At 37.6% G+C, this 27,852-nt stretch overlaps 1 protein-coding gene across 2 annotated transcripts in view; it reads left to right on the top strand.

Annotated features, from left to right (window-relative positions):
- MIPEP (mitochondrial intermediate peptidase) overlaps positions 1–27,852 on the top strand; it is a 160,780-nt gene that overhangs the window by 66,232 nt on the left and 66,696 nt on the right. For both annotated transcript variants that reach the window (XM_008581663.1, XM_008581664.1), the window contains exons 15-16: positions 22,340–22,414; positions 25,084–25,203. In XM_008581663.1, coding sequence (XP_008579885.1) covers positions 22,340–22,414; positions 25,084–25,203 — 195 coding nt within the window. The remainder of the gene's footprint in view (positions 1–22,339; positions 22,415–25,083; positions 25,204–27,852) is intronic.

Genomic DNA, 27,852 nt, shown 5'->3' with positions numbered 1-27,852 from the left:
TCGTGGCCAGGAGGTATCGGGGAGGCGGCAGAGGAGCTGTCGGAGAAGGTGTAAGGAAAGTAGGAAAAGTTAGTCAGGCTCACTCACCTCACATTCACATCTGTTACAAATGGGCAAGCTTCAGCACATTCACTAGAAACACGTGATAAAAGTAGTGTAACTGCGCATGTGCGCCCATTTGCTGATTCAGCATGTTGTAATTATGTAATGCTTGGCCTGTGGCTGCTGTTGTGTACTAAGAGTATAAAGGTAACTGCTCTGAACTGCTGGTTGGCAGAGCGTGGAGGGAAGTGCAGTAGAGCTAGAGCTCATGTCTGAGAATAAAGCATGTCTGTGAAACTCACATCTGAAGAATAAAGTATGTGTACCTTGCATAAAGCTGCCAGAATCCTCTTTCAATTACCTGACTCACGACCTGCACAGGAAGAGGCTGAAGGATCTGAGATCCCTGTGTAACAGATGGAGATCCCATGATCAGAGAATTCTGGAGGATGGTTAAGTTTGAAAGGGAGGATGCTGCGTTCTTTTTTTGGCTATATCAGTGACCATCATTGTTTCCAGGAGACCTAGTGATACAAGTCTGAAATGAGTCAAAATGGACACTGCAGGTATGTGGGAATAAATGGCAGAAGAGATGGTCGAAGTATAAATTACCTATGAGAGAAAGCAGGAGCCATCTAAAGAAACTGGTATCACACTAAGGGCCAGGATGTAATTCCTATACCAACCAGCCACCAAAAACAAAACAAAAGAAACCAGCCTCATTAGGAAAGGAGCTCTCTGAGGAGGTATGACCGCAGGTGTGAGAAGGACACACATACGGAGGCTGACTCAGAAGAGAACCATGAGCCTGTCAGAGTAATAAACTTCTTTTAAAAAATGTTAAACCTTGGACTGAAATTTACTACAAATACTAATATCAGTTTTTAAAATTCTGTCACCGAGTTACAGATGTAATGTCCAAGAAAAGGGGAGAGCTTCCCATCGCCTATGTTCTTACTAGATTCTTCATTAAGAAGAATCATTTTTTAAGTACATAGTTGTCAAAAAACAGGAGTAAGCCCCAAATATACTGCATGATAAACAACATAGGAAGAAAGCATTAAGCTGCTTTGAATTATTCAAGTTTCAGACTCAGAAGACATGTCTAGTGCCCTAAAGGAACTTGTAGACACAGTCTCTAACGAATTTAAAATAATTTTGTGAGTGCATGGAGAGTGGAAAGTGTACCCAGAGGCAGGAGATGAGCCAGTGCTTTGAGCTTCCTGGAGGGCTTGCCTTTGCTTGTCACTGATTAAGACAGCAAGTGGTTGATTTTTTTTTTTATTTGAAGGGCAATCCTAGCCTTAAGGATAAGGAGATAAGACCCTAAAATCTAAGTCTTTGTAAATAAATAACATTTAAGTCCATGGGAAAAATAACAGAATTTCATTTTTATGCTTAAATTTACTATCCTGCTATATTTCAGGAAAGGAATTTTTTTTTTTTTTTTTTTAACATCGTGAGGTGTTAAAGAGAGAGAGAGAGAGAGAGCTCTCATAGTCCAAAATAATCTATCAGTGGTTTATTAACACCTACAAGTATTTTACCTGACCTAGAGCACAGCATAGCCAGTGAATTCCTTGTGGTGGAAGAATTAGAAGCATGCTTATAAGATTTGCAAGTCACACAGATAACAAAGTGCCAGAGGTACTCATTTGAGATTCAGAACTGTCTTGACAAGCTACAACATCAAAGCCGAAGTAGAATTTATTGTAAACTAATTTTCAATTCTGTAGCACAAATATAGAAGGAGTATAGACTTGGTAGCAGTTCACGTTTGTAGACCTCATAAACTTAACGTGGATTAACAGTCTGATGGAGTTTCCCTATGAGTCCTATTCAGTCTTCGGCAGCATTAGAAGAGCTGGGCTAAGCACCTAAAGTTCATTGTCTCTCTTCTCAGTGCTCATGGGTTCTGACTTTATCAGCTAAACCCATTTCTAATTGCTCCGAGGAAGCACAGAAATCTTTATCAGTGTCCCCACACTTCTGGAGGCAGTATCCTCATCCTCTGTAGACCTTCCAAAGATTTAACTTTTTGTGTGTTTTGATTATTCTGAAACTGACATTCCTTGTTAGCTACCAGTTTATATTTAATAGTGGAGTTATGTCTCCACCCCCTGCAAATTGTCCTAAAATCACAGGTGCTCTTTACAATTATTGGGACCATGGATTCAAGAAAAGAAGATAGTCGTAGCCCCTACAGCCAACATGGAAAACACTAAGCATCTCCATTGTGCAGGCTACCAGCCTGACCCTTGACCCCATCCCTAAACAGTCCCGTGGGGAAGCAAGGCTGTCCCTGATTCCCAGATCATTTCAGTTCCCAGAGTTCTCCTCTTTTCTCCCCAGATACTGATTTCTAAAAGGTGCAGGATCTTTTTGCCCCTGTTCTAGATTTGTGACCTCTTCACATCAGGTTTTTAGGTAGATTTCTGAAAATGAGCAGAGGTCCAGTACTTCTGCCTTTCCTTCGCATTTCTGAGGTCCCAATCCCATCCCACTTTGTCAGACTGAATTTTTCCCAGGACTCTGTGACTATATGTAACTGTATTGAAGTAGCTACACACCTGATAGACCAGGTACTTGACTTACCCCCCACCCCCAGCAGTGACTGCCTCTGTCCCCTTTTGTCCTCACATTCTCAATTTGCAACTACCACCACCCACTCCACACACACACTGTCCTCACTTCTCCCCATAACACCACTTTGCCCTTAGCATACTGCCTGGAGCAGGGCTGCCAGTCCCAGGGTGTTTCTATATACATAGGGTGTTTTGTTCAGTTTGGGATGCTGTGTTTTACAGTGACACCCAGGAATGAGAAAACGTCCTGAGAAATTGGAAATCACTTATGAATGGTTTAAGAAAAGATGCTTTTAGACTAGAACAATGAAACTAGACTCTGTCATAATACTGTTAGAAGGATTCTTTGTAGAGGAGAAAGTATACTTGCTCTGTGTCCTTCCAGAAACAATATTACCAGGAACAGTGGATGGGCATTATATGAGGCTGATTTCAGCTCAGGAGGTTCTTCTCAGAAATGATTAGAGCAGAAGTAGCACCTCTGGAAATAATAAATTTCTTTTTATTTAATATTGAACGTTGCAATATAATATTTGTAGAATGAACAGCTGTGAAGCCACCACCCAACATTACCATATGCTCTTTTCTGTACCCATCCCTGCCCCCCTTGCCTCCCAGAGGTAAGGACAGTCCTGAATTCTTATTAATTTTTGTCTAAAAATAGTTTTTACCACATTATTTATTCCTAAGCAATGTGATGTTTAGTTTTGTTTTCGAGCGTTACAAAAATAGTATTTTACCGTTTATAATCTTCTGCGATTAGCTTTTTACTATTACTATGTGCCCAAGATTCCTCCGTGTTGCATGCAGCGGCAGTATACATATTTTCAGTTCATCATAATACATCATTTTTCTGCTCATTCTCTCGTCATTGGCACATGGGTTCTTCCAGGTTTTTGCTGGTTCACATGCTGCTGATGTGAACATTTCTGTGCTTTTCTCCTTTTACTCATGTACAGCACCGGGACTGCTGTGTTTGTAAGGTATGCATGTCTTTAAGTTTATGAGATAATGCCCAGTTGTTTTTCAAAATGTTTGTACTAATTTGCGTTCCTCTCAATAATGGTTCCTCTTCTGCCAGGTCCTCATTGATATTTGATATTTTCAGAAGTTTCAATTTTGCCAATTTCATGGTTATGAAATGGAATGCTATTATGGCCTTAATTAGTAGCAGTGTTCCCTGGTTACTTTTAAGGTTGAGCATCTTTTTATGTTTTTATTGTTCATTTTTGTTTTCTCTTCTGTCAAATATCTGTTTTTTGCTCATTTTCCTATTTCTTGGCTTTCTTATTGATTTTGGGGAATTCTTTATAGTTGGAATAGTAATCCTTTGTTAGAAATACGTCTTATTTTACGGCTTTTCACTTTCTGGTATCTTTTGATGGATTTAATTTGTTCATTTTAATAATGTTGAATTTAGCAATCTTTTCTTTACAGCTAATGCTTTTTATCTTATTTAAGAAACCTTTGTTTCCTTAGAAGTCACAAAGATATTCTTTTGTTTTCTTCTAAAAGTTTTAATGTTTTTCTTTGTCTTTATTTAGGTCTTTAATCAAGTTAGAAATTCTTTTATGTTCAGTATAAGGTGAGAATCCAATTTACTTTCTTCCCTATGGCTAACCAGTTCTTGGCACCATTTATTGAATAATTTATCATTTCTCCCATGATCTATCATATACCAAGTACCCATGTATATGCAATGGACTGTTTGTGGGATTTCTCTTTTATTCCATTGTTTAAGTTGTCTGCTCTGATACCAGTACCATGCTGTCTTTATTACTATAGCTTTATAATGAGCTTTGATATCTGGTAGAACAAGTCTTTCTCAATTTGTTCTTTTTCAAAAATTTCCTATCTATCCTTGAGTCTTTGTGTTCTTTCATATACATTTTAGAATCAAGTTATCTATTTTCTTGAAAAACTCTGATAAGAGTTTGGTTGGGATTACATTGTATTTATTGATCAATGAGAACTAATACCTCTGAATATTGAATCTTCAAATCCACACATATCTCTCTATTTGTTAGGTCTCGTTTGTTGCTGGTGTTTAAAATGCAATTTATTCTTCATTGTCAGCCTTATTTTTAGCAACCTTGGTAAACTTTTTAAAAATTCTAATAACCTGTCTATTTAAAAAGTTTTTAAAAGAATTTAAAAAATTTTTAGTCAGTTACTTCTGCTGCAAATAATGACAAATTTATTCTTTCATTTCAACCCATATATCTTTTATTTCTTTTTCTTGTTCTACTCTACTTATTAGAATCTCCTAGAAGTGTTGACTAGAAGCTGTACATGGGCGTTACTTGCCTTGATCCTGATTTCTAAAAGAAAATGTTTCTAATGTTTTACCATAAAGGAAGATGTTTGTTATAGGTTTGGTGGAGATGTCAGGAAAAAGAAATTCTTTGCTTTTTCCAGTTGCTAAGGTTTGGTTTTTTTTAATCATTAATGGATGTTGCATTTTATTTGATTTTCCCTGCTTTTTTTTAGGTATTGGATTGTTCCTTTGCTTTAATCTGTTAATGTAGTGAATGCTAATGTTGAACGTTAAGCCACCTTTACATTTCAGGATTAAATGACCTTGTTCCTAAATTATTATTTGTAAATGCAGATATGGCTTCAGTTTGCTAATAGTTTGTATGTAGAGGATTTTCGCATTTACCTTAATGAGAGATTGCTTATTTGCCCTGTTGTTGTTTGCTAATGTTGATATTAAGTACATACTATTTCATAACATGAGTTGGTGAGTGTTCCTTCTTTTTCTGTTCTCTACGAACATTTTTTATAAAATTGTAATCATCTGTTCCTTAAACCTTTCTCAGAATTCATCTATAAAACCATTCAAGGTCTGTTATTTTCTCTGTGGGAAGATTTTTTAAATGACTGATTCTTTAATAGTTACAGACTCTTTGAGCTTTCTTCTTAAATAAGCTTTGCTAAGTTGTAATTTTCTAGAAATTTATCCATTTAATCCAAGTTTTTAAGTTTATTGGCATTAAGTTATTTATAGCATTCTTTTATCCTTCAAATCCTGCTAAATCTGTAATTATGTCCTTTTTCATTCTTAATATTGTTTTCTCATTTTTTTCTCTATTAATCTTGGCAGAAGTTTGTCTATCTGCTTAGTATTTTCAAAGAACTAATACTTTGTTTATCCTCTGTATTTTGTTTGTTTTAGTTCATTAGTTTCTGTTTTTATTATTACTCTTTCCTTTCCCCTTCCTTGTTTTTTACCCCCAATTTCTTAAGGTGGATATTTAGCTAATTAAGTTTTAGTCTTATTTAACACATGCATTTAAATTTTATTGCTGTACATTTTAAATTGTGTGATACAGTACTTTAGCTGCATTTTATGTTCGTAATACAAAATATTTTAATATTGCTAATTTCCACTACAATTTCCTCCTTGACCAAAGAGTTGTTTAGAAGCATAGTTTAAAATTTTGAGACTTTGCAAGGGAGTTATTTATCTTTTTGTTATTGATATCTAATTAATTGGTCTATCTGGTATTAATTCTTTGCAGTTTGTTGATATTTATTTCATGGCCTCATACATCATCAGTTTTTTGGAAATGTTGTGTCTGTTCCGAGTAGTCTGTATATTTCCTAATTGTTGTGTCTGCGGTTTTATAAAGTCTGTTAAGTCTACCTTTTAATTGTATTGTTTAGATCTTTGATATGTAACTAATTTTTGACCTAGCAAAAATTGAGAGGGATAGATATTCTACTAGGATGATGGATTTTTACTCTCTATATTTTGAAATATTTTATTAGATGTGTAAAAGAATAGAGTTATATCCTCCTAATGAACTATTTCTTTCTTCCTCATGTGTTGTCCTCTTAATTTTCATATGTTTTTTTTTTTAAAATCTTTTTTTTTTTTTTTTTTTTTACTTTCTGGTAATTTTGTAACCACAACTACATTACTAATAATCAAATATAGCCAACTGATTTTTGAGAGAACTGGACATTTTCTGTATAGTTTTGTTCATTAGCTGCTATACTAAGATGTTTATTGCTCTAGTTATCTTTCTCACAAAATATTTATCAAACAACAAATAATAGAAATTTAATACTTGTTCTTTTTGGCGTTTTTTGTTTTTTTGTTTTTTTCTTATTTAATCCTATCTAGCAGTCTGTGAAGAAGGTACACAGTTATCTACACTGTATAGATGCTGAGACTTAGGCTAAGTTGCCAAAGATCACAAAATAGTAGCATGGAGGTCAGTAGATCCATTCTCAGCAGAATTTCCATAAACTTCTGTCATAGCTATCAAATCAGTGTTATAACATTGTGGGCATTTTCTTTTTTCAGTTTTTTTCTAGTTAAAAATCTCAATATGTTAAGACATGGCCTATACTTCAGACAGTGTGTCTCACAAAATAAGATTCATATCATTTTAAGTGTTATTTTTAGAACAGTAGAATTCTAGTGCTTTCATTTTAGAACTTTTCTGTCCAGCATTATTATTAGTTTGTTGCTTTAGTTTGTAAAAGTCAACCCAGGCTAGAATTGCTTATGTTGGAGACATACAGACTCGTAATAAATCTTCCCTTTCCATTCTCTTTCAGGAGTTGTGAATAAGGATTGAAGGTAAACATTACAGTGCAAGTAGAAATAGATTAGCTTTGGCAGCTTTAGTGGTTTCGGAACTTATTTTCAGCTTTATTGGTTCTCAGTTATGTCTAGACAAGAGCATTGAAATGGGAGGCAAAGACAGATCTGACACCAGCCCCGCTACCATGTGTAGGTGGCTTTAGACGAGTCACTGAGCTTGTCTGAGACTTCTCTGCTCATTTATATTTAAAAAACTAAATATTTAGAAATTAAAAATTAACAACACCTTCATACCTGCTTCAAAAATTTTAGTCAAATTTAATAGTGTATGCAAACTGTAAAACATGGTATTATTAAAATTTTTTTTTTAGAAAAATTGGTAGTTAGACCTCTATCACACATTAAAATGTTTAATTTTGAACCCTGTAAGACCAAAATCCATATGACATCTGTTTCTTTGAGCCGTTGGTGGGTCTGTGATAATATGTAAGCATTTCTAATGGTTCTTTTATCTAAGACCATTTTAGTTTGTAAGGAAACACCACTAAAAATCAAGTAAGTAAAAATTAATATATCCTGTGGATTTAGGCCTGAGATTTTCATCTCTTTGGGCCTAGGCAACATATTCACTATATTGATTATGTGCCATCTGGATTACTGGTTATAGCAAAACAGGCTGGCTGAGACATGCCAGTTGTTTTCCTGTTATGGACACGTGCAGAGATTTAGTGCTGTCACTCACAGCTTTGGAGCGGGATGGGATCAAGCTGGGAAATGGAAGCTGCTGACTCGTAGCTTGGGCAGCTTTGGGGCTTGGCTTAAGCCTCTGAAGTATTTTCTTGTTTTGGATGACCACGTCTCAACAAGTTTTATATCATTAGACCCAACATGTTCCCAGGGGACTTTGAGGGTAGGAGTTCTTTACCTTAGGAGGAGTTGAATCATTACCATAATAAGGATTTGTACCAGAGAATGTCTTAACTTTTAATATTTATGCAGCCTCTACCATAATGCATTTTTTAAATTGTCATGAATAAAACAAGATATTTTATTACAGTGACTTAGCTGTGTAAGAATTTGATGCCAGACTTTTAACATAGCATTATTTAAATTAGACTAGTGAGATTGTGAAATTATAGAAAATGTCTGGCAAGTTTATGACGTTACATGTTTACAAGTTAAGCTCATAGCAAAACGTTCAGAGAATTCTAGTGATGCCAAGTTTGCTAAATCATTTGGATGTTTCGATGTTATTTCTAAAATCTTCCGAAAATGTTGTGACTGTAGCTTTTGTTTATCACAAGAATACCGTTGACGACTTCCTCATTGGTGTGGACGACTGACACGGTCTTTGGCTCACTTGAAGCTCTCAGTAAGTTAGTTATCGCTAGGGTGACCATGTGACCTATTGTCTGAGCCAAAACACTTTTAAGAAGGAAGTGGTGCTGTTAGTAATCACATCAAGACAGCAGTCCCAACCCAGGACTGTCAGGCCCACCTGTATGTGTGGTCGCCTGAGCTATGACAGCATTTAGAAAGTCAGCTGTGTCTGATGCAGTGACCTAAATTGCTCCTATTTAGTTAATATGTTCCACAAGTTGATTGAATAATTACCTCTTCACTGAATCTTTATACTAACTTTGTTGCAGGGATGTTTATCCTCATTTTACAAATGAGAGGACAGGACACTGAGACTTGGTTGAGGTGTCAGAGCATGAGCAGCGATAGAAAACTCAAGACCCCAACCTCAGGTCCAGCCTTCTGTCTGTCTTTCCCACAGCACTGCCTCCTTATGGAAAGATGTTCTGCTTGTAAAATTAGAAAGATTTAGTTTTGTTTACCTTTGTTTTTCAAGTCATTTGATGATTATGGTCTTCTAAGTCAGGGTATCTCAAACTTTCAGGTTTATAAATCACCAGGGGATCTGGTTGAAACAGATTCTGATTTTGTGACTTTGGGGTGGGGCCAAGATCTTGTATTTCCAAGATCTTCCATATGATGCTAGTCTCTACTTGCTTTGGGTTTCATATACTGGGGTAATTATTGTCCTTATAATTCATATTTAGGCAAAAAACTTGTAATTCTGAGCAAGAAACCAGACTTTACCTTCTTTAGGTCCATTTTATAGTCTTTCATTTTGACTTTTCGGCCAAAATTGTGTTGTTCTGGCATTAAAAGAAAAAAGGAGTGAATGAGCTCTGGGAGTCAGCTCCGTCATAGCCATGTGCTTTGACGGGTGCACAGAGAGGGTGGGGCCCCACTCCCTAGGGTGATACAGGGGCCTTTCACACCACAGTGGCTTATTGCACCTCACAGAGTCTTGTTGGGGCCCCAGAAATTTAAATTCAAACCATCAGATCCACCGATGGATATAGGATGAATAAATTAACTAAATACTAGAATAGAAACTGCTCCTCAACTAGAAGCAGAGCCTTGGCGAGTGGGACACTAGCCAACCACTTCTCCAAGACTTAAGTGAGCTATGTTTAGTTTATAGGCCAATTTGGTATTTATTATTAGACAGGTGGCATTTTCACTGTCATAGTCATATAAAGCCAAATCTCAAGTTTTCAGAAATAAACACAGGCATTTTTGTTTTTAAGTAAAGAACAATGGTAATCGTGAAAAAATTCAGACTGAATTATTAAAATAAGCAATTAGGTCACCGTAGTTAATTATTAGTATACTACGTTCCAGTTGTACAAACAACATTTCTAATAACATTTTCTTATTTATCAGTGGCAAAAAACAGCACAATGTTTTTTTAACACCATGCTCTAACCAACTGAGCTAACCTGCCAGCCTTTCTCTTATTTTATAGCAAGAGTACACCTTTGAATTTGAAATACCAACACTACAGGAATACAAGAGGCATATCGTTGATTGTTAGGCAGTTGCCTTTCCCACACTGTGGATGATTGCTGTCTCCTAAATGCCCTATGGCTTTATCTGCACCTCCTTTGTGGCACTTTGTGCATTTTTCCTCACACATTTGGCACAAGGGAATAAACATTCATTCTGACATCCATTACTTTTCTTGTTGCTGGTAGCAGGTTGAGGTTGAGTTCCTTGTTGTAGTACCTGACTGCTTAGTAGGATGCCTGGCACCCAGAGGATGCTCAGCCAAGTCTCCCTGGCAGAGCTGACCTACTTTTCTTGCCATCTTCCCCACAGGCAGGGCCACCCTTCAGTAAACACAGGAGGCAGCCTGCTTCCAGCAAGGGCAACTGCAAAACCCTGAAGGTAGGGTTCCACAGAGAAAAAAACTGCAGGTATTTTTATAAAGAAATTCAGGGAAGGGTGTAAACGATCTGAAGTTCACTCAGTAAATATTGTTTTGAAATAAATTTGCATTAGTGCCCTTAACCATGTTCTAAATAGTGTGCCTTTGTTAAAAACTATTTCTGAACAACTCTATAGAAAGATAGTTATTAAAGGTTACAGATTGCTAAGCTTTGTTGAGGGTATAACTATATTTAATTTTATATTTAAATGAAATGCCTCAATCAAAAGAATAGTTGATACTAGGAGATTCCTGAAGATAGCAAAGAGGGAATCTGCCTCTTTATACTTTGGAAAAGGAAAATTTTGCAAGAGGAAAACATGGGGCTTGGTATTATTTGGCATTTTTCAGCTTAGAGGCAGTGTCTGAGGCTGGCTGTTTTCCTTCTGTTCTGGAGCAGAGAAGTGGGAAGGAGCTTTGTGGATCTGCTGATGCACTGAGGAGACCAGAAAGCGCAGCACCTTGCTGTACTCTGCCCACTTGCTCCCGGCCATAGGAGAAGCGAGATTAGTGTGCTCTCTTTCCTGAGCCCCATCAGCTGGCATGCGTTAGAAGTGACCACCCTGACCGAGGTGGTGGGGCTGGTAGCCTGGCAGGATGCCCTGCAGGCATGTTACCAGGGAATCTGGGAGTGTGAGCTGGCCCAGGGAGAGGCAAGTGTCAGGGCGGGGCTTAGAAGAGCTGAAAAGGAGCTTTCTAAAGAAAGTGCGTATAAATAGAGGATTGGAGAGAAGCTTAAAGATCAGTGAGAGTACAACTGTTTTTATGGCTTTACTTCTTAAGAAGTTTTATTTATGACAATGTTTTCTTTTATTAGTGGAAGTTTACATTTAATTTCTTCCACAAATCCTTTCCCAACCAATATCCAGTGTATTAAATCACCTGATCATAAAAGATGCATGGGGCGGAGGGGTCAGGTGTTCTATGCTCAGATAATTTGGGGGATGGCTGTAGCAGTTAAATGGGTCTCTGTGCTCTAGGAGGGAGGACGACACCTAACCCTGAATATGCGAATTTGAACTGGGAATCCCCAAGAAAGGAGTTGACTTGAGTGAGTCTCCGGACAAACCTGACTGCTTTTATTACTGTATCTTCTACCACAAGGCAAGAAAGGACCTCCATTCAGTAAACTCAGGCTCAGGAGTCAAGCAGCATCAAGTGAAGGCCACGTGCCTGCTCTCAGCTGCGTTCCATAGACATAAAACTAAAAGTGTGTGAAGAGTTTCTCACACTTACTTTAGCTACCTAACCCATGTTTTATTATTATTATTTTTTGTCCTTTTTGAGACCGGCCGCACCGCGCTCAGCCAGTGAGTGCTGTGAGCGCACCGGTCATCCCTATATAGGATCCGAACCCGCGGCGGGAGCGCTGCTGCACTCCCAGCGCCGCACTCTCCCTAGTGCGCCACGGGCTCGGCCCCTAACCCATTTTTTAAATGCCACACCTATAAACCTCTTCAGGAAGAGATGTACAATATACTGTTTGTAGAACACGTTGAATGAATAGTTTTTATTGTTTTATTTATTTATTTATTTTAACAAGTGGAAAATTCACTCTTTGTCTCAAGATAAAATATATGCCACATATAGATTTATAGTTCTGTAACTGAAACTTTGGGATTAGCTGTTTTGGAATTCAAATTTTTCTGGGTTTTTAGAAAATTAAAATGGTTTTATACTGTAGATTTCGAATTAAAAAAACACAAACCTAGTGGCTTTTGGTACCCTGTAGGCAAACACATTCATATTTCTGCATATTCACGAAGTGGGATACATATTTTTAAAAGATAAATACCTTACAAACCTCACATTTGTCCAGGTCAGATTTTTGTCATCAGATATGTTTGTGTCAAATTCTTGAAGAGCTTTCAGTGTTCAGACCTTTTTGAATTATGGAATTCCAGATAAGGGATGTGGATCTCTACTCAGGTAGAATGAAGAACATCATTGATTTTCTCTCTCTGCTTAGCCCACGTTAAAGCCCAGAGCTAAATTTATAGCCCAACTGTGAAGATTGTAAGGAATTCTAGGACACATATTTTTATGTGCCTAATTAAAATTCTAACTTCATTTTATTTTCCTGCTTTCATTTTTCCTTATCTGGAACTTCCTTATCTGTTAATTATATGCTAATTGCATATTAAATACATAATTATATTCACTGAATTTTTAAATTACCACTACTAATTATTTTGTGGGGGAACTTGTTGGAGTATTGAAAAAACAAATCTTTTGTGGGAGTACTCTTGCCATCAAGGGGTAGCAGATGTTAATCGCAGGACTGAATTTTGGTGGGTCCATGAACAAATTGGAAATGAATCTGCAAACCTGGAGCTACATGACTGTAACATACACCATGGATTTCACCTGCTTGTGATGCAGGTATCAGACCTAAAGTCCTTCTGAGGGCTGAGGATGGTGTTTTGTCTTTGTTCTTACAAAGGAAAAATTATTCATGACACTTGTTAAAGAACTGTCTTAGTCTGTTTTTGTTGCCTATTACAAAATACTTGGAACTGGGTGATTTATAAAGACAAACGAAATTTATTACTTACAGTTTCTGAGTCTGGGAAGTCCAAAGTCTGTCTGGTGGTGGCGAGAGTGACCCAGAGGTCTCACATTGCACAATGGTCGAAGCAGAAAGAGAGAGAAAGACAGACTTTCCTCTTCTTTTAAATCCCTCAGAACCACCCCCCAACTACCAGACAGACTTTCCTCTTGTTTTAAAGCCCTCAGAACCACCCCCCAACCACCATTTTTAATCCATTCACTACTGCACGGTCCTATAATCCAATCACCTCTTCAAAGCTCCACCTTTCAATTACTATAATAGGATTTCCCACCCTCTTAACAGTCACAGTGGGGGCTAAGTTTCTAATACATAAAACTTGGGGGACACAATTCAAGCTTCAGTGAGTTTGGGGGAGACATAATTCAACCCACTACAAGAACAATAAGGCAGACTTTATTCAAGGGGGCCTGCTACACTGGGGTTTTGTAGTAGGGGGAGAGAAAGTGGGAATTTATAGCAAAGTGGGGGGGCTGATCAGAGGATAAAAAATTACTACGAGGAAACACAGGGGTAAGGAGAATTCTGACTAAACTGACCTAAAAGGATTCTTGCTGAAGGCAGGCCAGGGTGATCAGACTCCACCAGGGGATGGTGGAGGATGAAGCACCTGATCAGATTTTGAGGATGGGGGTTCTTGCTAAAACTGGACAATGCAGAGATGAACGCAGAGGCCCAAAGTCAGGGTGTAAGCTGAGAAGGGAGTTGAGAGAGCCTAACTAAAGTTGGGTCAAGGAGAGAATCTTTGCCGTTCTTCCCAGGGCCAAAATAGCACCTTATACAGATGGCCTTCTGCTATCTGTGGGTTCCGCATGTAGATTTTTTTTTTTCCTTGTCATTATTCCCTAAACAATATAACAACTCTTTACATGGCACTTACATTATTTTAGGTATTATAAGTAATCTAGAGATGATTTAAAGTATCCAGGAGGATATTTTGCATAGGTTATATGCATATACTACGTCATTTTATATCAGAGACTTGAGCATCCGTGGACTTTGGTATCCGAGGGAGGTCCTAGAACCAATCTGCCACAGATAGGGAGAGATGACCGTAGTAAGAATTTATTGAACCAATGGGTAAAAATTGGTTGGTGCTTTTAGCCTATACTACAGTAATGCATTTCTTTATTTTACCATTTCCTTTCATTTGGAAGTACAGTTGACCCTTGAGCAGAAAGATGGAAGAGGGTGTGAAGTGTGCTAACCCCTGTGCAAACTATAACTTTTGACTCCCCCCAAACTTTACTAATAGCCTACTAGTTTGTAGTTTTGTTGTATGTTTATGGAGTACAGTGTGTGGTTTCAACACATGCATACATTGTATAATGATCCCCTCCAGGTAGTTAGCATATCCATCACCTAAACATTTAACATTTCTTTGTGGTGATAACTTCAGGATCCTCTTTTCTAGCTATTGTATTATTAGCTGTAATCTCCCTAGAACACCAGAACTTATTCTTCCTATCTAACTGTAACTTTGCACCTGTTGACAACAACTTCTCCGTCTCCCTCCCCTCCCCTTCCCAGCCTCTGGTAACCGCCTTTCTACTCTCTACTTCTATGAGAACCTCTTTTTTTAGATTCCATGTGAGTGAGATCATGCAGTATTTATCTATCTATACCTGGCTTAATTCACTTAACATAATAGTCTACAGTACTATCCATGTTGCTGCAAATGACAGGAATTTTTCTTTTAACTTGTATACAAATGTTCGTAGTAGCCATTTGTAACAGCCCCAAACTAGAATCAGCCCAGCTATTCCTCAAGAGATGAATGATCAAACGGTGGTATTCCACACTATGGAATTGCACAACATGCAGCATTCTATTACTACTAACAATAAAAAGGAAAGAACTACTGATACAAACAACAACCTGGATGAATCTCCACAGAACTATGCCAAGTGAAAAAAGCCAAACCCAAAAGGTTTGTGTGATCCCATTTATATAACATTTTTGAAATGACAACATTTTAGAAACGTAGGACAAATTAGTGGTTGCAGGGGACTGGAGTACATGACAGGATTTTATTCTTTTTCGTAGCTATAGTATTCCATTTTGTATATTTACCACATTTTAAAAATTCATTCATGCATTGATGGACATTTAGGTTGATTCCATCTCTTGGCTATTGTGAATGAACATAGGAGTGCAGGTGTCTCTTCAATACGCTGATTTCCTTTCCTTTGGGTACATACCCAGTAGTGGGATCACTGGATCATAAGGTGGTTCTGTTTTTAGTTTTTTGTGGAACCTCCACACTGTTTTAAATAATGGCTGTACTAATTTACATTCCTGCTGAACACTGTATAGAAGTTCCCTTTTCTCCGTCTCCTTGCCAGATTTGTTGTTTTCTGTCTTTTTGATAATAGCCATTCTAGCTGGAGTGAGATGATGCTGCTGGAGGCAGGGGTCTGGGGAAGCCCAATAGTTGGCCTCAACCACCCCATCCCCTTACCAGATTCTTGACTCCACCACAGGAAAGAATTCAAGAGCAGAGTCACAGTAGAAAGTGGGAACAGGTTTAATATAATGAATAAGAGATATAGAATTCACAGAGAAAGTGCAGCGTGGCTGCAGAGACTGAGCAGGGCCCACACCAATACAAAAGTAAGAAATACACACTTAAAGTTTAGTACAGAGTGCAGGCTGGCTCAAGAGAGTGAGCAGCTGCTTGCTGAAAGTATGTTTGATACAAAAGAAAGCACACACACCTCAGCCAGTGAAGTGTGGGTTGGCCCCAGGAAAGTGAGCAGCAACCCTGTCTTCTGGGGGATTCAACTTTTATATTTTGCTATCCAATACATATTCATGCTATTTCATGAATATTCAACCAAGCTGGTGGTTCTCTGTTATGTAACATAGTCTTGTACATACTCAGTTGGTTTCTTTTTAGGGCATGTTCATTGGTCAAGTTTTATCACATGCACTAGATGTATTCAAGAATATACTGTGCTCTTTAGCACCTCTAGTGAAAGGTCATTCAAAGGATAAACTCCACATTACTGAACATGCTAGGCTATTGGTGTTGTATAGCCCCTTTCTACTGAGCATGCCCAGCCACTGCATTTGCATAAGTTAGCCTCTTGAGGTCTCAATTTCCCCATGTTGGTGCTGAAAATAGGCCCAACAAGCAACAGTAACTCTCCTCTGGGGGAGAGCACAGAGGAGGGTCCTGATACCTTAGGGAGTGGCTTGAAACCCAGAGGTGTGTTCTGAAACCCAAACCCATGGAAACTGAGCACCTCCTATTTCAAGGATATCTCACTGTTGTTTTAATTCTCATTTCTCTGATGACTAGTGACATCAAACATTTTTTCATATACTTATTAGACATTTGTTATGTCTTTTGAGCAATGTTTATTCAGGTCCTTTGCCCACTTTTTAATTAGATTTTTTTTTCTGCTGTTTGAGTTCCTTTTATTCTGATTGTTAACTCCTTGTCAAATACATAGTTTACAAATATTTTCTCCTATTCTGTAGGTTGTCTCCTCACTTTGTTGGTTGTTTGCTTGGCTGTGTAGCAGCTTTTTAGTTTGATGTCATTCCACTTATTTTTGCCTTTGTTGCCTGCAGCCTACTATTGACTGGAAGCCTTTCTGATTAACACATATTTTGTAGTTATATGTATTATATACAGTATTCTTAGAATAAAGCTAGAGAAAAGAAAATGTTATTAAGAAAGTCAATAAGGAAGAGAATACGGTTCCTGTATTTGTACAGTATTTATTGAAAAAAGTTCACATATAATTGGACCCATGCATATTTCAAACCTGTATTGTTCAAGGAGCAACTGCATTTGAAAGTAATTTATGTGTATATCTAACCCTTATTTGATATTTGTTGATTATCTGCTATTATTTAAGTTAAGATGCAAAAACTTCACAAATGAATAAAGATTGCACATATAAACAGCATTGCAACTAGTACAGTTTGAAAGGTCAAAGCCTAGAGAAGATAGGGTTTTAAAGCCCTGTGTTTTTGTTCCTTGCCTATAGGAACTGAAATAATGAAAAATGTCTCTTTTTTTCAATAGTAATTTAAAAAATAACAAGGTCTGCTAGAATGTAAGGTTCTTGAGAACTGGGAATTTTATTTATTTTGTTCACTGAAATGCCAGCTATGCCAGTCACATATTCGGCAGAAAGTCAGTAAATATTGGTTGAGCAGACTGTCTTTTGGCTAAAACCTACTGATTCTGGTACTCATGGATGTCTGCTTGACAGTACTAAAATGTGCTGTCTTATATATGCTGAAGTATTGCAAGTTTCTTCATAATAGTCTTTAAAGATATCTAATTCCTGATGTAAAGTGGTAGTTCACCCTTTATAAAACTTTTCTGCTTTTTTCTCCCCCCCTCCTTTGGAAGCTAAAATTCCAAATAGTATTACTTATGAAATTCTGAGCTGTTGGGGATTTTCTCATCCACCTAGGATGCAGAAAGCTTGAAAGAGCTCAGCTGCCAACCTAACTACAGGAAAAGGCAAATAAAATCCTAACTTTTCTTGAGCTCATAAGAAAGCTGAGGTCACAGGGTCTTCTAGTTGTCTGAAACTAAGGAGACACAGACTGGCTCAGCTGTGGCAGAGTTGGGGCAGAAAGGCTGAGTGTTGTGCAAGGGTATAAAGAGAAGTCAGATAACATTTTAACACATTGTTGGAAGCCAAGTGTGGACTGGCATATCAGTATGGAATACCTGAGGGCCCCGATACAGGGGAGTTTGCATTCACTTGTAGACTGTTTTCTCTCCACTCATGAGAACTGTTGGGAGCAGGGAGGGGACTAAAACAGAGCCCTCCTCAGTGTTGCAGGCCTAGAAGAGTGATTGGCTGCTACTGCAGGAACAGCACAAAACCCTGACTCCCTGCTCAAAGGCAAAGCAATCAATAGAATCAGACTCAGGGTTTTTAAAATAACTAATGACTAACATGACTTTAAAGTAACTCTCAGACAGGGATTTAAAGAACTATGTTAAAGGATATCATGGAAAAGATGGATAACATGTGTGAACAGATAGGGAGGAAAGACGGAAACTAGGAGAAGCCATCAAATGAAAATGCAAGAAGTAAAGCCACGATATCACATATGAAGAGTTCCTTTGAAGAGCTCAGCCATACTCTTGATACAGCTGAGGAAGGAGTCAGCGAACTTAAAGGTAGGTCAGTAGAAATTATGGTAGCTGAAATATGAAGTGGGGTAAGGAGCAGGGGGAAAACCCCCCAAAGATAGAGCATCCAAGAACTTCGGGACAATGTCAAACAGTATAAAATACATGTAGTTCAAGTTCCAGAAAGAAGGGAAAGATAACAAGGCAGAAGAAGTATTTAAAGGAAATAATAGCTGAGATTTTGCCAAAAATAATGAAAATCAAACTAGAAATCTAGGGAGCGACAAGAACCCCAAGTGGGATAAATATAACAAGAATATACTTAGATACATCATAGTTAGACTGCTGGAAACCGAAGAGAAAGAGAAAAGCTTGAAGGCAACCAGAGAAAAAAGACACATTATAGAGACAAGAATTATAGTCGACTTCTCATCAGAAACTATGCAGTTCTGAACTGTGTAGACCCATAGCATGAGATATACTTGATTAAAATATCATCAGAAGGGGAATGTTTTCTGGTTGGTGCCTATCTTTAAAAAGTATGAACTGGAGCCTGCAGATGAAGAATTGGCTCACTGTTTGATAACCAGTTCTACTTAAGGTGAGAGAAAATATTTTCAAACAGTAAGGTAAAGACCAACTTTGTGGCAGATACTGAAATATTGAAGATAAAGTAATAATACATTCGTTGATTTTGCTTTTTTTCTAAAAACCTTAACTTAATTACCAGATTGGAGAAAGTATCCTCTTCTAAAGCTGGGTAATTTGAGGAGGCACATGTGTTTGGTTAGAGATACTTGGCTACTTTATAAATGAAAATAAATATAAAGAGGAAACTATGGAAGTGCATTCCTTATTTAGAACTTGATTGTTAGGTGCTACACATTACGCCACTGAGCTGGTAAGGAGCATGGTCTGAAGCTTTTATCTGGCTCCCAAACCTGTGCTGTTCCTTTCTGCGGCAGTGAAACACTATGTAATGGGAGTTTCAAATTCAGACAAATGTTGGTTTTAAAATAGAATATGTTCTCAGTTCTACTCTAACGGGTCTAAGAAGAAGAGCTCACAGAATGAATGGTATTTCTGGGTTAATTAGATTATGGGAAGCACCAGTTTCATGGTCGGGAGGTAAGGATGCTGGAAACAGCCTGAAAGGCCCAAAAGAGCCTTCCAGTTCTGACATTTCGTGTGTACCCTTCTTTACCATAATTAGTTAATGTGAACTTTATCTTGATTTATAGCATTCTTAATATGCTAGTAATATTTCTTAAATCTTTAATAAATATGGCAGTGTCAAGATCCTAACAAATGAGAAATTATATATCACTGTTGGGGTAGGAAATTTAGAGATCAGTGGGAGTATTTTTTACCTTGGAAATTATGGAGATTGAAGTAGAATCCGTTAAAACATGTAGCTGATTATGTGGTGAAAGAGGTATTATTGTTTTTAATGACACAGGCTTTGATAAGTTTTCATTTTAATGTAATAAAAGTAATTATAATGTTATTCAACGTTCAGGTGTTTTAAATGCGTTTTCCTTTATGTAGTCTCTCATTACCTTCAGCTACGTGTATTCATTCTCTGTTTCTTCGGTATATTAGATGTGAGTCTTGAGTTTAGGAGACGTTGATAAGCAACATTTATGCTACTCTGTAGATATCACCACTTTTGGAATTAAAGAAAAATTGAATTATTTCAGTGTTAGTTATCATGAGTGATTGGTAAAGCAATATTTAGAGAAGAAAATCTTACCACAAAACATTTTTCTAACTGGAAGTTTAAGATTTAACTTCTATATATTGTTTATTTTTTTAAAAAAACTTTACATATAACCTAGAAAGTCAGTTTGTATAGTATTTAAGTTGTTTTTTTAAATTTTATTCTTTTGTTTTAAAAAGGAAATGTTTTCTAAGAGAATAAGTATACAACTCCATTTCAAGACCTGATATACATTTATTAATTCCAGTAGACTAACAAACTAGATTTTTAAAAAGGAACATCTACTTTACTATTTATATCACACATAATATATATTATTTCATTTGTAATTTGATGGGAGAATGATTCTGTCCTCTGAACTATTCTATTAGGATTGTACTTCTACTTGAATGTTTCTTTACATATTTTCAGTAAATGTTCTTTGTATTCATTACAGTACTTTGTATTCATTACGGTATGTATAGTAGGGCTTGAATACATAATTTTTAGGTTTTTTTTTTTTAACTTTTTATTTTGAAATAACTATAGATTAACAGAAAGTTGCAAAAAAAAAAAAAAATTACAGGGAGGTTCTGTACTCCCTTCCCTCAGTTTCCTCTAATGGTAACATTTTATGTAATTATGGTAGCACACGTGGTTTCTTTGAATACATAATTTTTGATAAAGTGTTTTCAGATGTCCTTGTCCTTTTTTGCTCTTTTTCTTTACATTTTTTATTTTATTGCCGACCTGAAAAGGAAAGATTTAATCCTCATTAAATGTGTCCTGCAAGGTTTGCTGTTCCTGTGTAGGTTTGAGTCTTTAAGATACTGGCCTCTAAATAAGTGAGCTACTTCAGAGTGGAAAGGGAATTGTTGGGTTTGGCTCTTAGATCTAATGCTTGGCGTTTCCGGTGATTGACTAAGTAGAGAGAGGGAACCTTTGCCAGGTGCCTGGGCACAGCTGTGGCCCTCCCGGTGGGGGGCAGCCCTCCTGTCCCTCCTTTCCCTCCCCTGTCCGCACTCTCCACCCCAGCAGGGCACCTTCACATTGGCCCTTGTCCCTCTCTCCATCCGCTGTTGGTCCCCTGTCTCCTCCATCTGTGCCTGCAGGAGGCAGCTCAGCTCTGCCCAAGCACACCGGGTCAGACGGTACCACTCCAGTGGATCGCCGTCCACTGACACTCCCCACAACCTCGTCTAACCTCCTTAACCCTCTGAATCCAACTCCCTCCCGACAACTTTCTGTGACCTGTGGAGGGCTCCTGTCCAGTGGGAGGGAACCCCACAACCAGCCCCCCTGGCGTCTGTCCTTCGGCCTGGGCCTGTCCTTCCCCCTGTCACCTGGACAGCTTCCTTCCCTTCCTGCCTTCTCACGAACCCACCTCCTGCTCTCATTCGCTGTCTCTTTTCTCTTCTGCATCTCTAGTTCTTGTCCTCTACATGGATCTTTACCATCAGCATTTTCCTAACCCTGCTCAAGCGTTTCCTGTCCTCAGACCGGCCTTTCTCCAGCCCCTGCTTCCCTTGCATGCTGCGGCCGTCCCCGCTGCACCCGTCAGCTCACTTCCAGAGCAGTGGTGGGCGCTGGGCACGGCCGCTCACTGCAGCCTCCGGACGGGCCTCCTGATCCGCTCCTGCCTTCCTCCAGCCAGAACCTGCAGTGCAGCCGAGGGAACCTTCCTAGAATAGTCACCGACCCTGCCCCTTCCGTCCTTGAAATTCCCGGTACTGCCCGCGGAGGTGGAGTCCGAGGGTGGGGACCGGCCTTCGCTGAGCCCTCCCGCCCGCCGCCGCAGCCCTGCGCGGTGCTGCCCTTTGCCCCTGTGCACCTGCTGCCTCCTCTGCTCCCAATGCCGCGTTCTCCCCGCGCCCATCCTTCTTGTCTAATGCCTGTTCATTTCGCGGGTCTCACTCCTGTGTCGCCTCCTCAGTTAGGCCTTTCCACTCCCGGCTCCGAACGTCCTGCCCTGCTCTTCCTTCTCGGCCCTCGCGGCGGTTGGTGACCCTGCCATCCCTGCTGTCCCTGCCGCAGTCGCCGCTGCCCCTGCTGGCCGCGGGGCATCTGCAGGCGCCCTCGTGCCTAAGGCAGCGCTCGCCCTGTTCGCTATGGAGGAAATGGCATCTTTCCACCAATACTCTTTTTTGTGAAAATAAAACCATGAAAACTCGTTGGCAACAAAAGAACAGCAAAAGTATTCCCTTTGAGGTTTTAAATAGATTTTTAAGTATCAGTGCCAATAGCGGAGTTCCCTATCATCCTGTATTTTCATTTTATTTGACAGTTACCACTTTCTGAAATTAAATGGAATTGTCTTCATCCTTGTTTTGTTGTCAACTAAAATATTTGAAAGTTATTTTTAAATTATAAATTCCATTACTCGTTTTTTTCATTTGATGTTATTTTAAAATTTCCTGACTCATAAGTGTCCATACATAGTGCAGTGACTTTTTAAGCACGTTACTCACATATATATTCTTTTATTTTGTCAAGGCACTGCCAAAAAATATGGTGTCTCGTCTTTGTGAATCCAAGAAGGTTTGTGCTGCAGCTGATATGCAACTCCAGGTATGTATGTACCTTTGTTCTCAAGTTTTCCAGAGTCATTATCCCAAATAAATATATAGCTTTAAATTCTTGCCAGTGTTGCACATTTATTATAATAATTATGCTTCTAAAACTTCTAAAACATCTTTCATCTGAGTTCAAAGAACTTGACCAAAATTGACTCATTCAATCCTCACACTGTCTTTATGAAGTAGATGTTAAATAAGGTAATTTCCCACTTTCAGTCAGGAAAATCAAAGCTTGAGCAAGTTACATGACCTCTTTAAATCATACATTTCAGCAGCCAAGTTAGGACTCAAACGCAATTATATATATTTTTGTTCATTTAGTATCTTCTTAAACTTGTGTTTTTAGATGTGAAGTTTAAACAGTAATTGCCATTAGTTTTAGATAATATTCAAAACCAATTTCCCAGGTTTCCAGATGAAGACTAGGAAAATTTTGTGAACCATCTGGATACCAGGTCCACATGATACCAGATGTTTAGATGTTTGTAATTGCTGAGACTGTTTATGGAACTCTTACTCTTCATCAGATCCTGAGAGTTATGTAAACATAGCTTAAACACTGACTTTCATCTTAGGCAATATTCACTTCATGATGATCCAGTTACTTACTTAAGAGCAGAACCACTATTTAATTGCTTTATAGTTTTGTAAAATTCAGTCCCTAGAAAGTAATGAATGATTTTGTTATACCTTAAAAAATATATTTCAGTGAAGAAAATGCATAATATAGACAAAATGATGAATTTACATTTGATTTGCATTATTCAGTATCTATTCATATATTGAAGAAGGATTTCTGAATTATTTTTAAAATTAATATTACTTGGCAAAAGTCTTTTGATTTGCTAGTATCTTTAGTAGAAGGCCTGTCTTTTAAAAGTCTGTGTTGTGGCTTTCTTTTTGAACAGCTGTTCCAATGATTTTTTCTTTTAAATGGAAAACCAACCTTTCTCTTCTCCCACCCGTCAAAAAGAATTACCCCCAGAGAGAGACAGAGAAATTCCTGCCAAAGGAGCTCCTTGGGTCCAGCTTTCATGTTGTACTTGTACAGTGGAGACAAAACTGGTGGAAAGGAAGTGAATTTTTTTCAGCTTTCTTAAGGGGGTATAAACAGTGTTTTAAAAATGGTGAATTTTTTTTTTAATCATTTGTTTTAAAAATAGGCTCCTTACTTTCCTGTGGCTTTAAGTTTCCTGGTCCCACCCGCAGCTCCCTGGGTGGGCAAATAGGCTCATCGTTTTAGAATTGTTTAATTTATCAGCAAATAAGCATGAAAGAATGCACATTTAATTTATTTTGCTCTGTTTTCCTAATTCAAAAAAAGTCATTTCATGTTTATATTATTTGTAAAAAGCATAATTGAAGAAATGAAACTCTTGAATTCTAATGTGTTTGTACGTTGAAGCAAAAGAACAGTCGAGGTTAGAATTTAAGAGTATCAATTTCTAATAATTTACTGTTAGGATATAGATAAGATAGGGAGGAGTAATTTTGGCTTCTCTGATAATCTTTATGCATTGTTATTCATTATAGAATGAAGAATTGAAAGAGCTATATTTAGCTATATGTTTAGATTACCAGTTAGAGGAAAGCAATATTATATTTAGGAAATGTCTATATTTTTCTAGGGAAGGTTTAAACTTGACTTTATAATTTAGAACCATAATTCTATATCTAGATGAAGCCAGAAGCTAGAAGTCATTTAAATTTTTTTTTAATCCAAACTAATCCTTACTTCTTTCAAGTCAACAGCTGCACATTCTCTGCAAATTCCATTTCTGAATCAGAATCATATCAAAAGCATAATTGCTTGTCAAAATTTTTCCTTTAAAATAATCAAATGTTAATATTCAAGTCCAATGTTATAGTAAAAAAGTGCTTTATCTTTAGATTTTCTATGCAAAATTTATTTTTGAATTCTTGATAAAAAGAGGATTTCATGTCCAATCTTCCTTGAACACTTTATGTCCCTATTATGTGTCTGCGGTCTGTATTCTCTATTCAGAGGTGGGTGATTCTTCCTCCCTGGTCACCTAGTCAAGGCAGAATTGTCCCTACACAGCAGCTGCTTCCTTTGTACCTCCTGACACCAAGTGTGGGGATCCTGTGGGGGCTAGCTGCAAATTCGCCAACAGCTGCATAAGAATTCTCTGTTACGTCTGTACTGGATAGATGCTAGATTGCTATTCCTTTCTCCATGCTCCCCTCACCTATTTAGCGTTCTTTCACCTTTTGTCATAAAACTAGGATTCTGATCATTTCATTTCTCTCATTTAAGATATATCAGGATTCCAAGAAGTAACCAAACAGTATTTGTTAGATCCAGGGGGTCAGAGTTGTAACTCCTTATTTTTTTCATATTTCTAACGGTGTAGGTTTTGGCAAAATTCCAGTTGTGTGGTCCCAAATTTAGTTTGCTACATTGTAGATAAAGAGTACCTTATGGATCAGGTTCAAAGTTTTTTAATATCCTTAATCATGAAAAGGTTGAAAGCATTCCTTTTAACATTGACATAGTCTTAAATGCAGTACAAAATACATCTCAAGCAATACATGTGATTTATAATTACTGTTCAGGTGCACTTATAACATCTTTGGTCTACCAAATCTTAGATATAAGGATGGACTTCCAAAATTAAATACATGTTTTCATCTGTCTAGGTCTTTTATGCCACTCTGGATCAAATCTACCATGGGAAGCATCCTTTGAGGAGGTCCACAACAGATATTCTCAAGGAAACACAGGAGAAGTTTTATGGCTTACCATACGTTCCAGACACTGTGAGTCCAGTGTTTTGCTTCTGTTGTGTGCCGCGAGTGGTTCTACTTGTGTTTCTGTAGGTATGATCACCTTTCCCTTGGAGGACTTGCAGTCCATACATTTGTGTTGAGGTTTTACTTGGGGCAAAGGCTAGAAATTTCCTAGCTCATTTAATGTCTCCAACTGTCCATTTACATGCCTTTTCCTCCCTCTATTAGTATTTTTCTGTATTCCTGGGAAAGTGGGGATTAAAAAGGCCACTGGAGTTACTCTGTAGTCTTCTTTTTAGTTATTTTTCTATAATGAAAAAAATTAGTAATATAAGGTGAATGTGCTTATCAATCTCTAATCATTTTCATTTCAAGAAGAATTAAAATTTATTGAGTACTTGACATTGCACTAGGGAATGCGATAGATGCTTTACATATCTTATCTCATTTAGTCGCCCTTTCAGGATAGACAGCCAGGGTATTGTTACCATTTATTGAATTCTAGGTGCCAGACTCAATCTAATTACATTAGGAAAGATCTCTAATTTATTCCTTATAAATTAGGTATTATCCCCTTACTTGGGACTCATATTGAAGCTCAGATACATTATGTATTGTCTAAGATCATTTAGGTTGTTAAATGATTGTGTTGGGATTCAAAACCAACCTCAGGCTTTTTTCATTACTCCAAAATTCCTATAAGGAAGCTGGATATGGTGGAAAGAATTCTGGCTGGTGCAATTAGCAATGTGACTGAGTCTTTTATATTACCCAGGACTCTCTTAGTTGCAAGTGGTAGAAATCCAACTTATATTGGCTTAAGCAGAAAAGGGAATTTAATGCATCTCCTAAGTGAAAGGTGCAGGGGTATATCTTGTTTCAGGTAAGTTGGATCCAGGTCTCTCACAATAACTTTAGAAGTGTTTCTCTTTTTTCCAGTTCTTATTTCTGTTTTTCTCTGGGTTTCTTTCATTCTCAGGCAGGCTCCCCTGACTGGGCGCTATGATAACTACCAGTAGTTCCAGGTTTCTGTCCTTCTAGCTCAGTCAGTCTAATAGAAGAGAGCTGATTTGAAAGTGCTCTGTAAAATGTAAAATGCTGGATAAATGTGAAGTGGTTTTACATTAAATACCAGAATAAGTTGTGCTAAAAGTTTAAGTTAATCAACAAACTATAATTGTTCGCCAAATCTTCAGGTCCTGACACTCAAACATGTATGGGAATAGTTCATATTTACCAGATGAATAAAGTAACAAGGTATTTTATCTTCATAATACTCCTTGTCAGTGGTTTTTGATTGTCTTAGAAGCTTAATGATCTGTTCCAGATATATAATGCTAGTCATACTAAGTGCCTGTTTTTGATCTTACATACAATTTATTGTTCTAATACTGTGTACTATTGAGCTCTTGATTTTCTGTGTTAGTGAAAATTTGTTGTGATAAGAATAATCTTAACTATTCATCCATGAAATAAATAATTATAACAATTGCCTAGACATTACTAGCATTTTCCACTTTACAGAGCATTGCCTGCTTCATGTGCTTTTGGGCTTGCATGATTTTGTGCTCATCTTATATTCCTCTTTCTTATTTTTAAAATGAATGTGACTTAAAACTCCATGTAGTTAGAACATGATGATTAAGTAATAAAATCATTGGAATACCAAAATTAGGAGGAACTGGATACTTTCCAAAGCTGCAATACTTGAGCCTGACTGAGCAGCTTGCCTTCTGCCTTTCTTTTAAGTCGTATCATGATGTTACTGTGCCTCTTTTTGGAAGAGAACTCAAACTTCCTTATCATCCAGGTTTCTTCTGTGTAGTCATTTAATATACAGAGATGAAGAAACAGCAGGAACCAAATTATGAATCAACAATATGTAAATCATTTTTAATTTAAAAGGAAGGATGATGTTATTAAGTCCACTGTCCTTGTCCTAGTTCCTTTTGAGAAAATAGGAAGATTTATCTCTTCACTGGGATTATCTCCCCTCTTTGTGTTCAGTATCCAACTCTTTATGTAAATTTTTAAAGAGATCTTTAGAGGAAACATAGCTATGTTTAGAGAACATATCATTATTAGGCTTGTCCTTTTTTTTTTTAATGTCTAAAAGTTTGTTTAGATCTTACACACTCTACTCTTCCTACTTAGAAACTTCTGCATTTCCTCATTCATTTGTCAGTTCATTTATTAAGCCTATAATAAACATTTCCGTAAAAATTAAGAATAAGGCCAGGATGCTCATTGGAATTCTTCAATGCAACATTCATCAGGGAGATAAGACAAGGAAAACAAAAGATGTAAACATTGGAAAGGAAGAAGCAAAACTATCATTATTTGCAGATGACTGATGACAGATAAAATCAAAAGTATCTACAGGTAAGTTGTTAAAATTAATATGAAAGGTTAGCGGCTTTTCAGGATAAGGAATTGTATTCGTCCGTTTTGTGTTGCTATGAAGGAAATACTTGAGACTGGGTAATTCATAAAGAAAAGAGGTTTATTTGGTACGATTCTGGGACAGGTGTATCTGGCACGGGCCTCAGGCTGCTTCTACTCATGGCAGAAAGCAGCAGGCAGCCAGCGGGTACAAGCAGATCATGTGGCAAGAGGAAGCGAGAGAGAGAGAGAGAGAGAGAGAGAGAGAGAGAGAGAGAGAGAGAGAGAGAGAGAGAG

The sequence above is a fragment of the Galeopterus variegatus genome, unplaced genomic scaffold, assembly GCF_000696425.1.
Source record: "Galeopterus variegatus unplaced genomic scaffold, G_variegatus-3.0.2 Scaffold2429, whole genome shotgun sequence".
In the NCBI taxonomy this organism is placed as follows: domain Eukaryota; kingdom Metazoa; phylum Chordata; class Mammalia; order Dermoptera; family Cynocephalidae; genus Galeopterus; species Galeopterus variegatus.
This window is presented reverse-complemented; position numbering and strand designations above follow the sequence as displayed.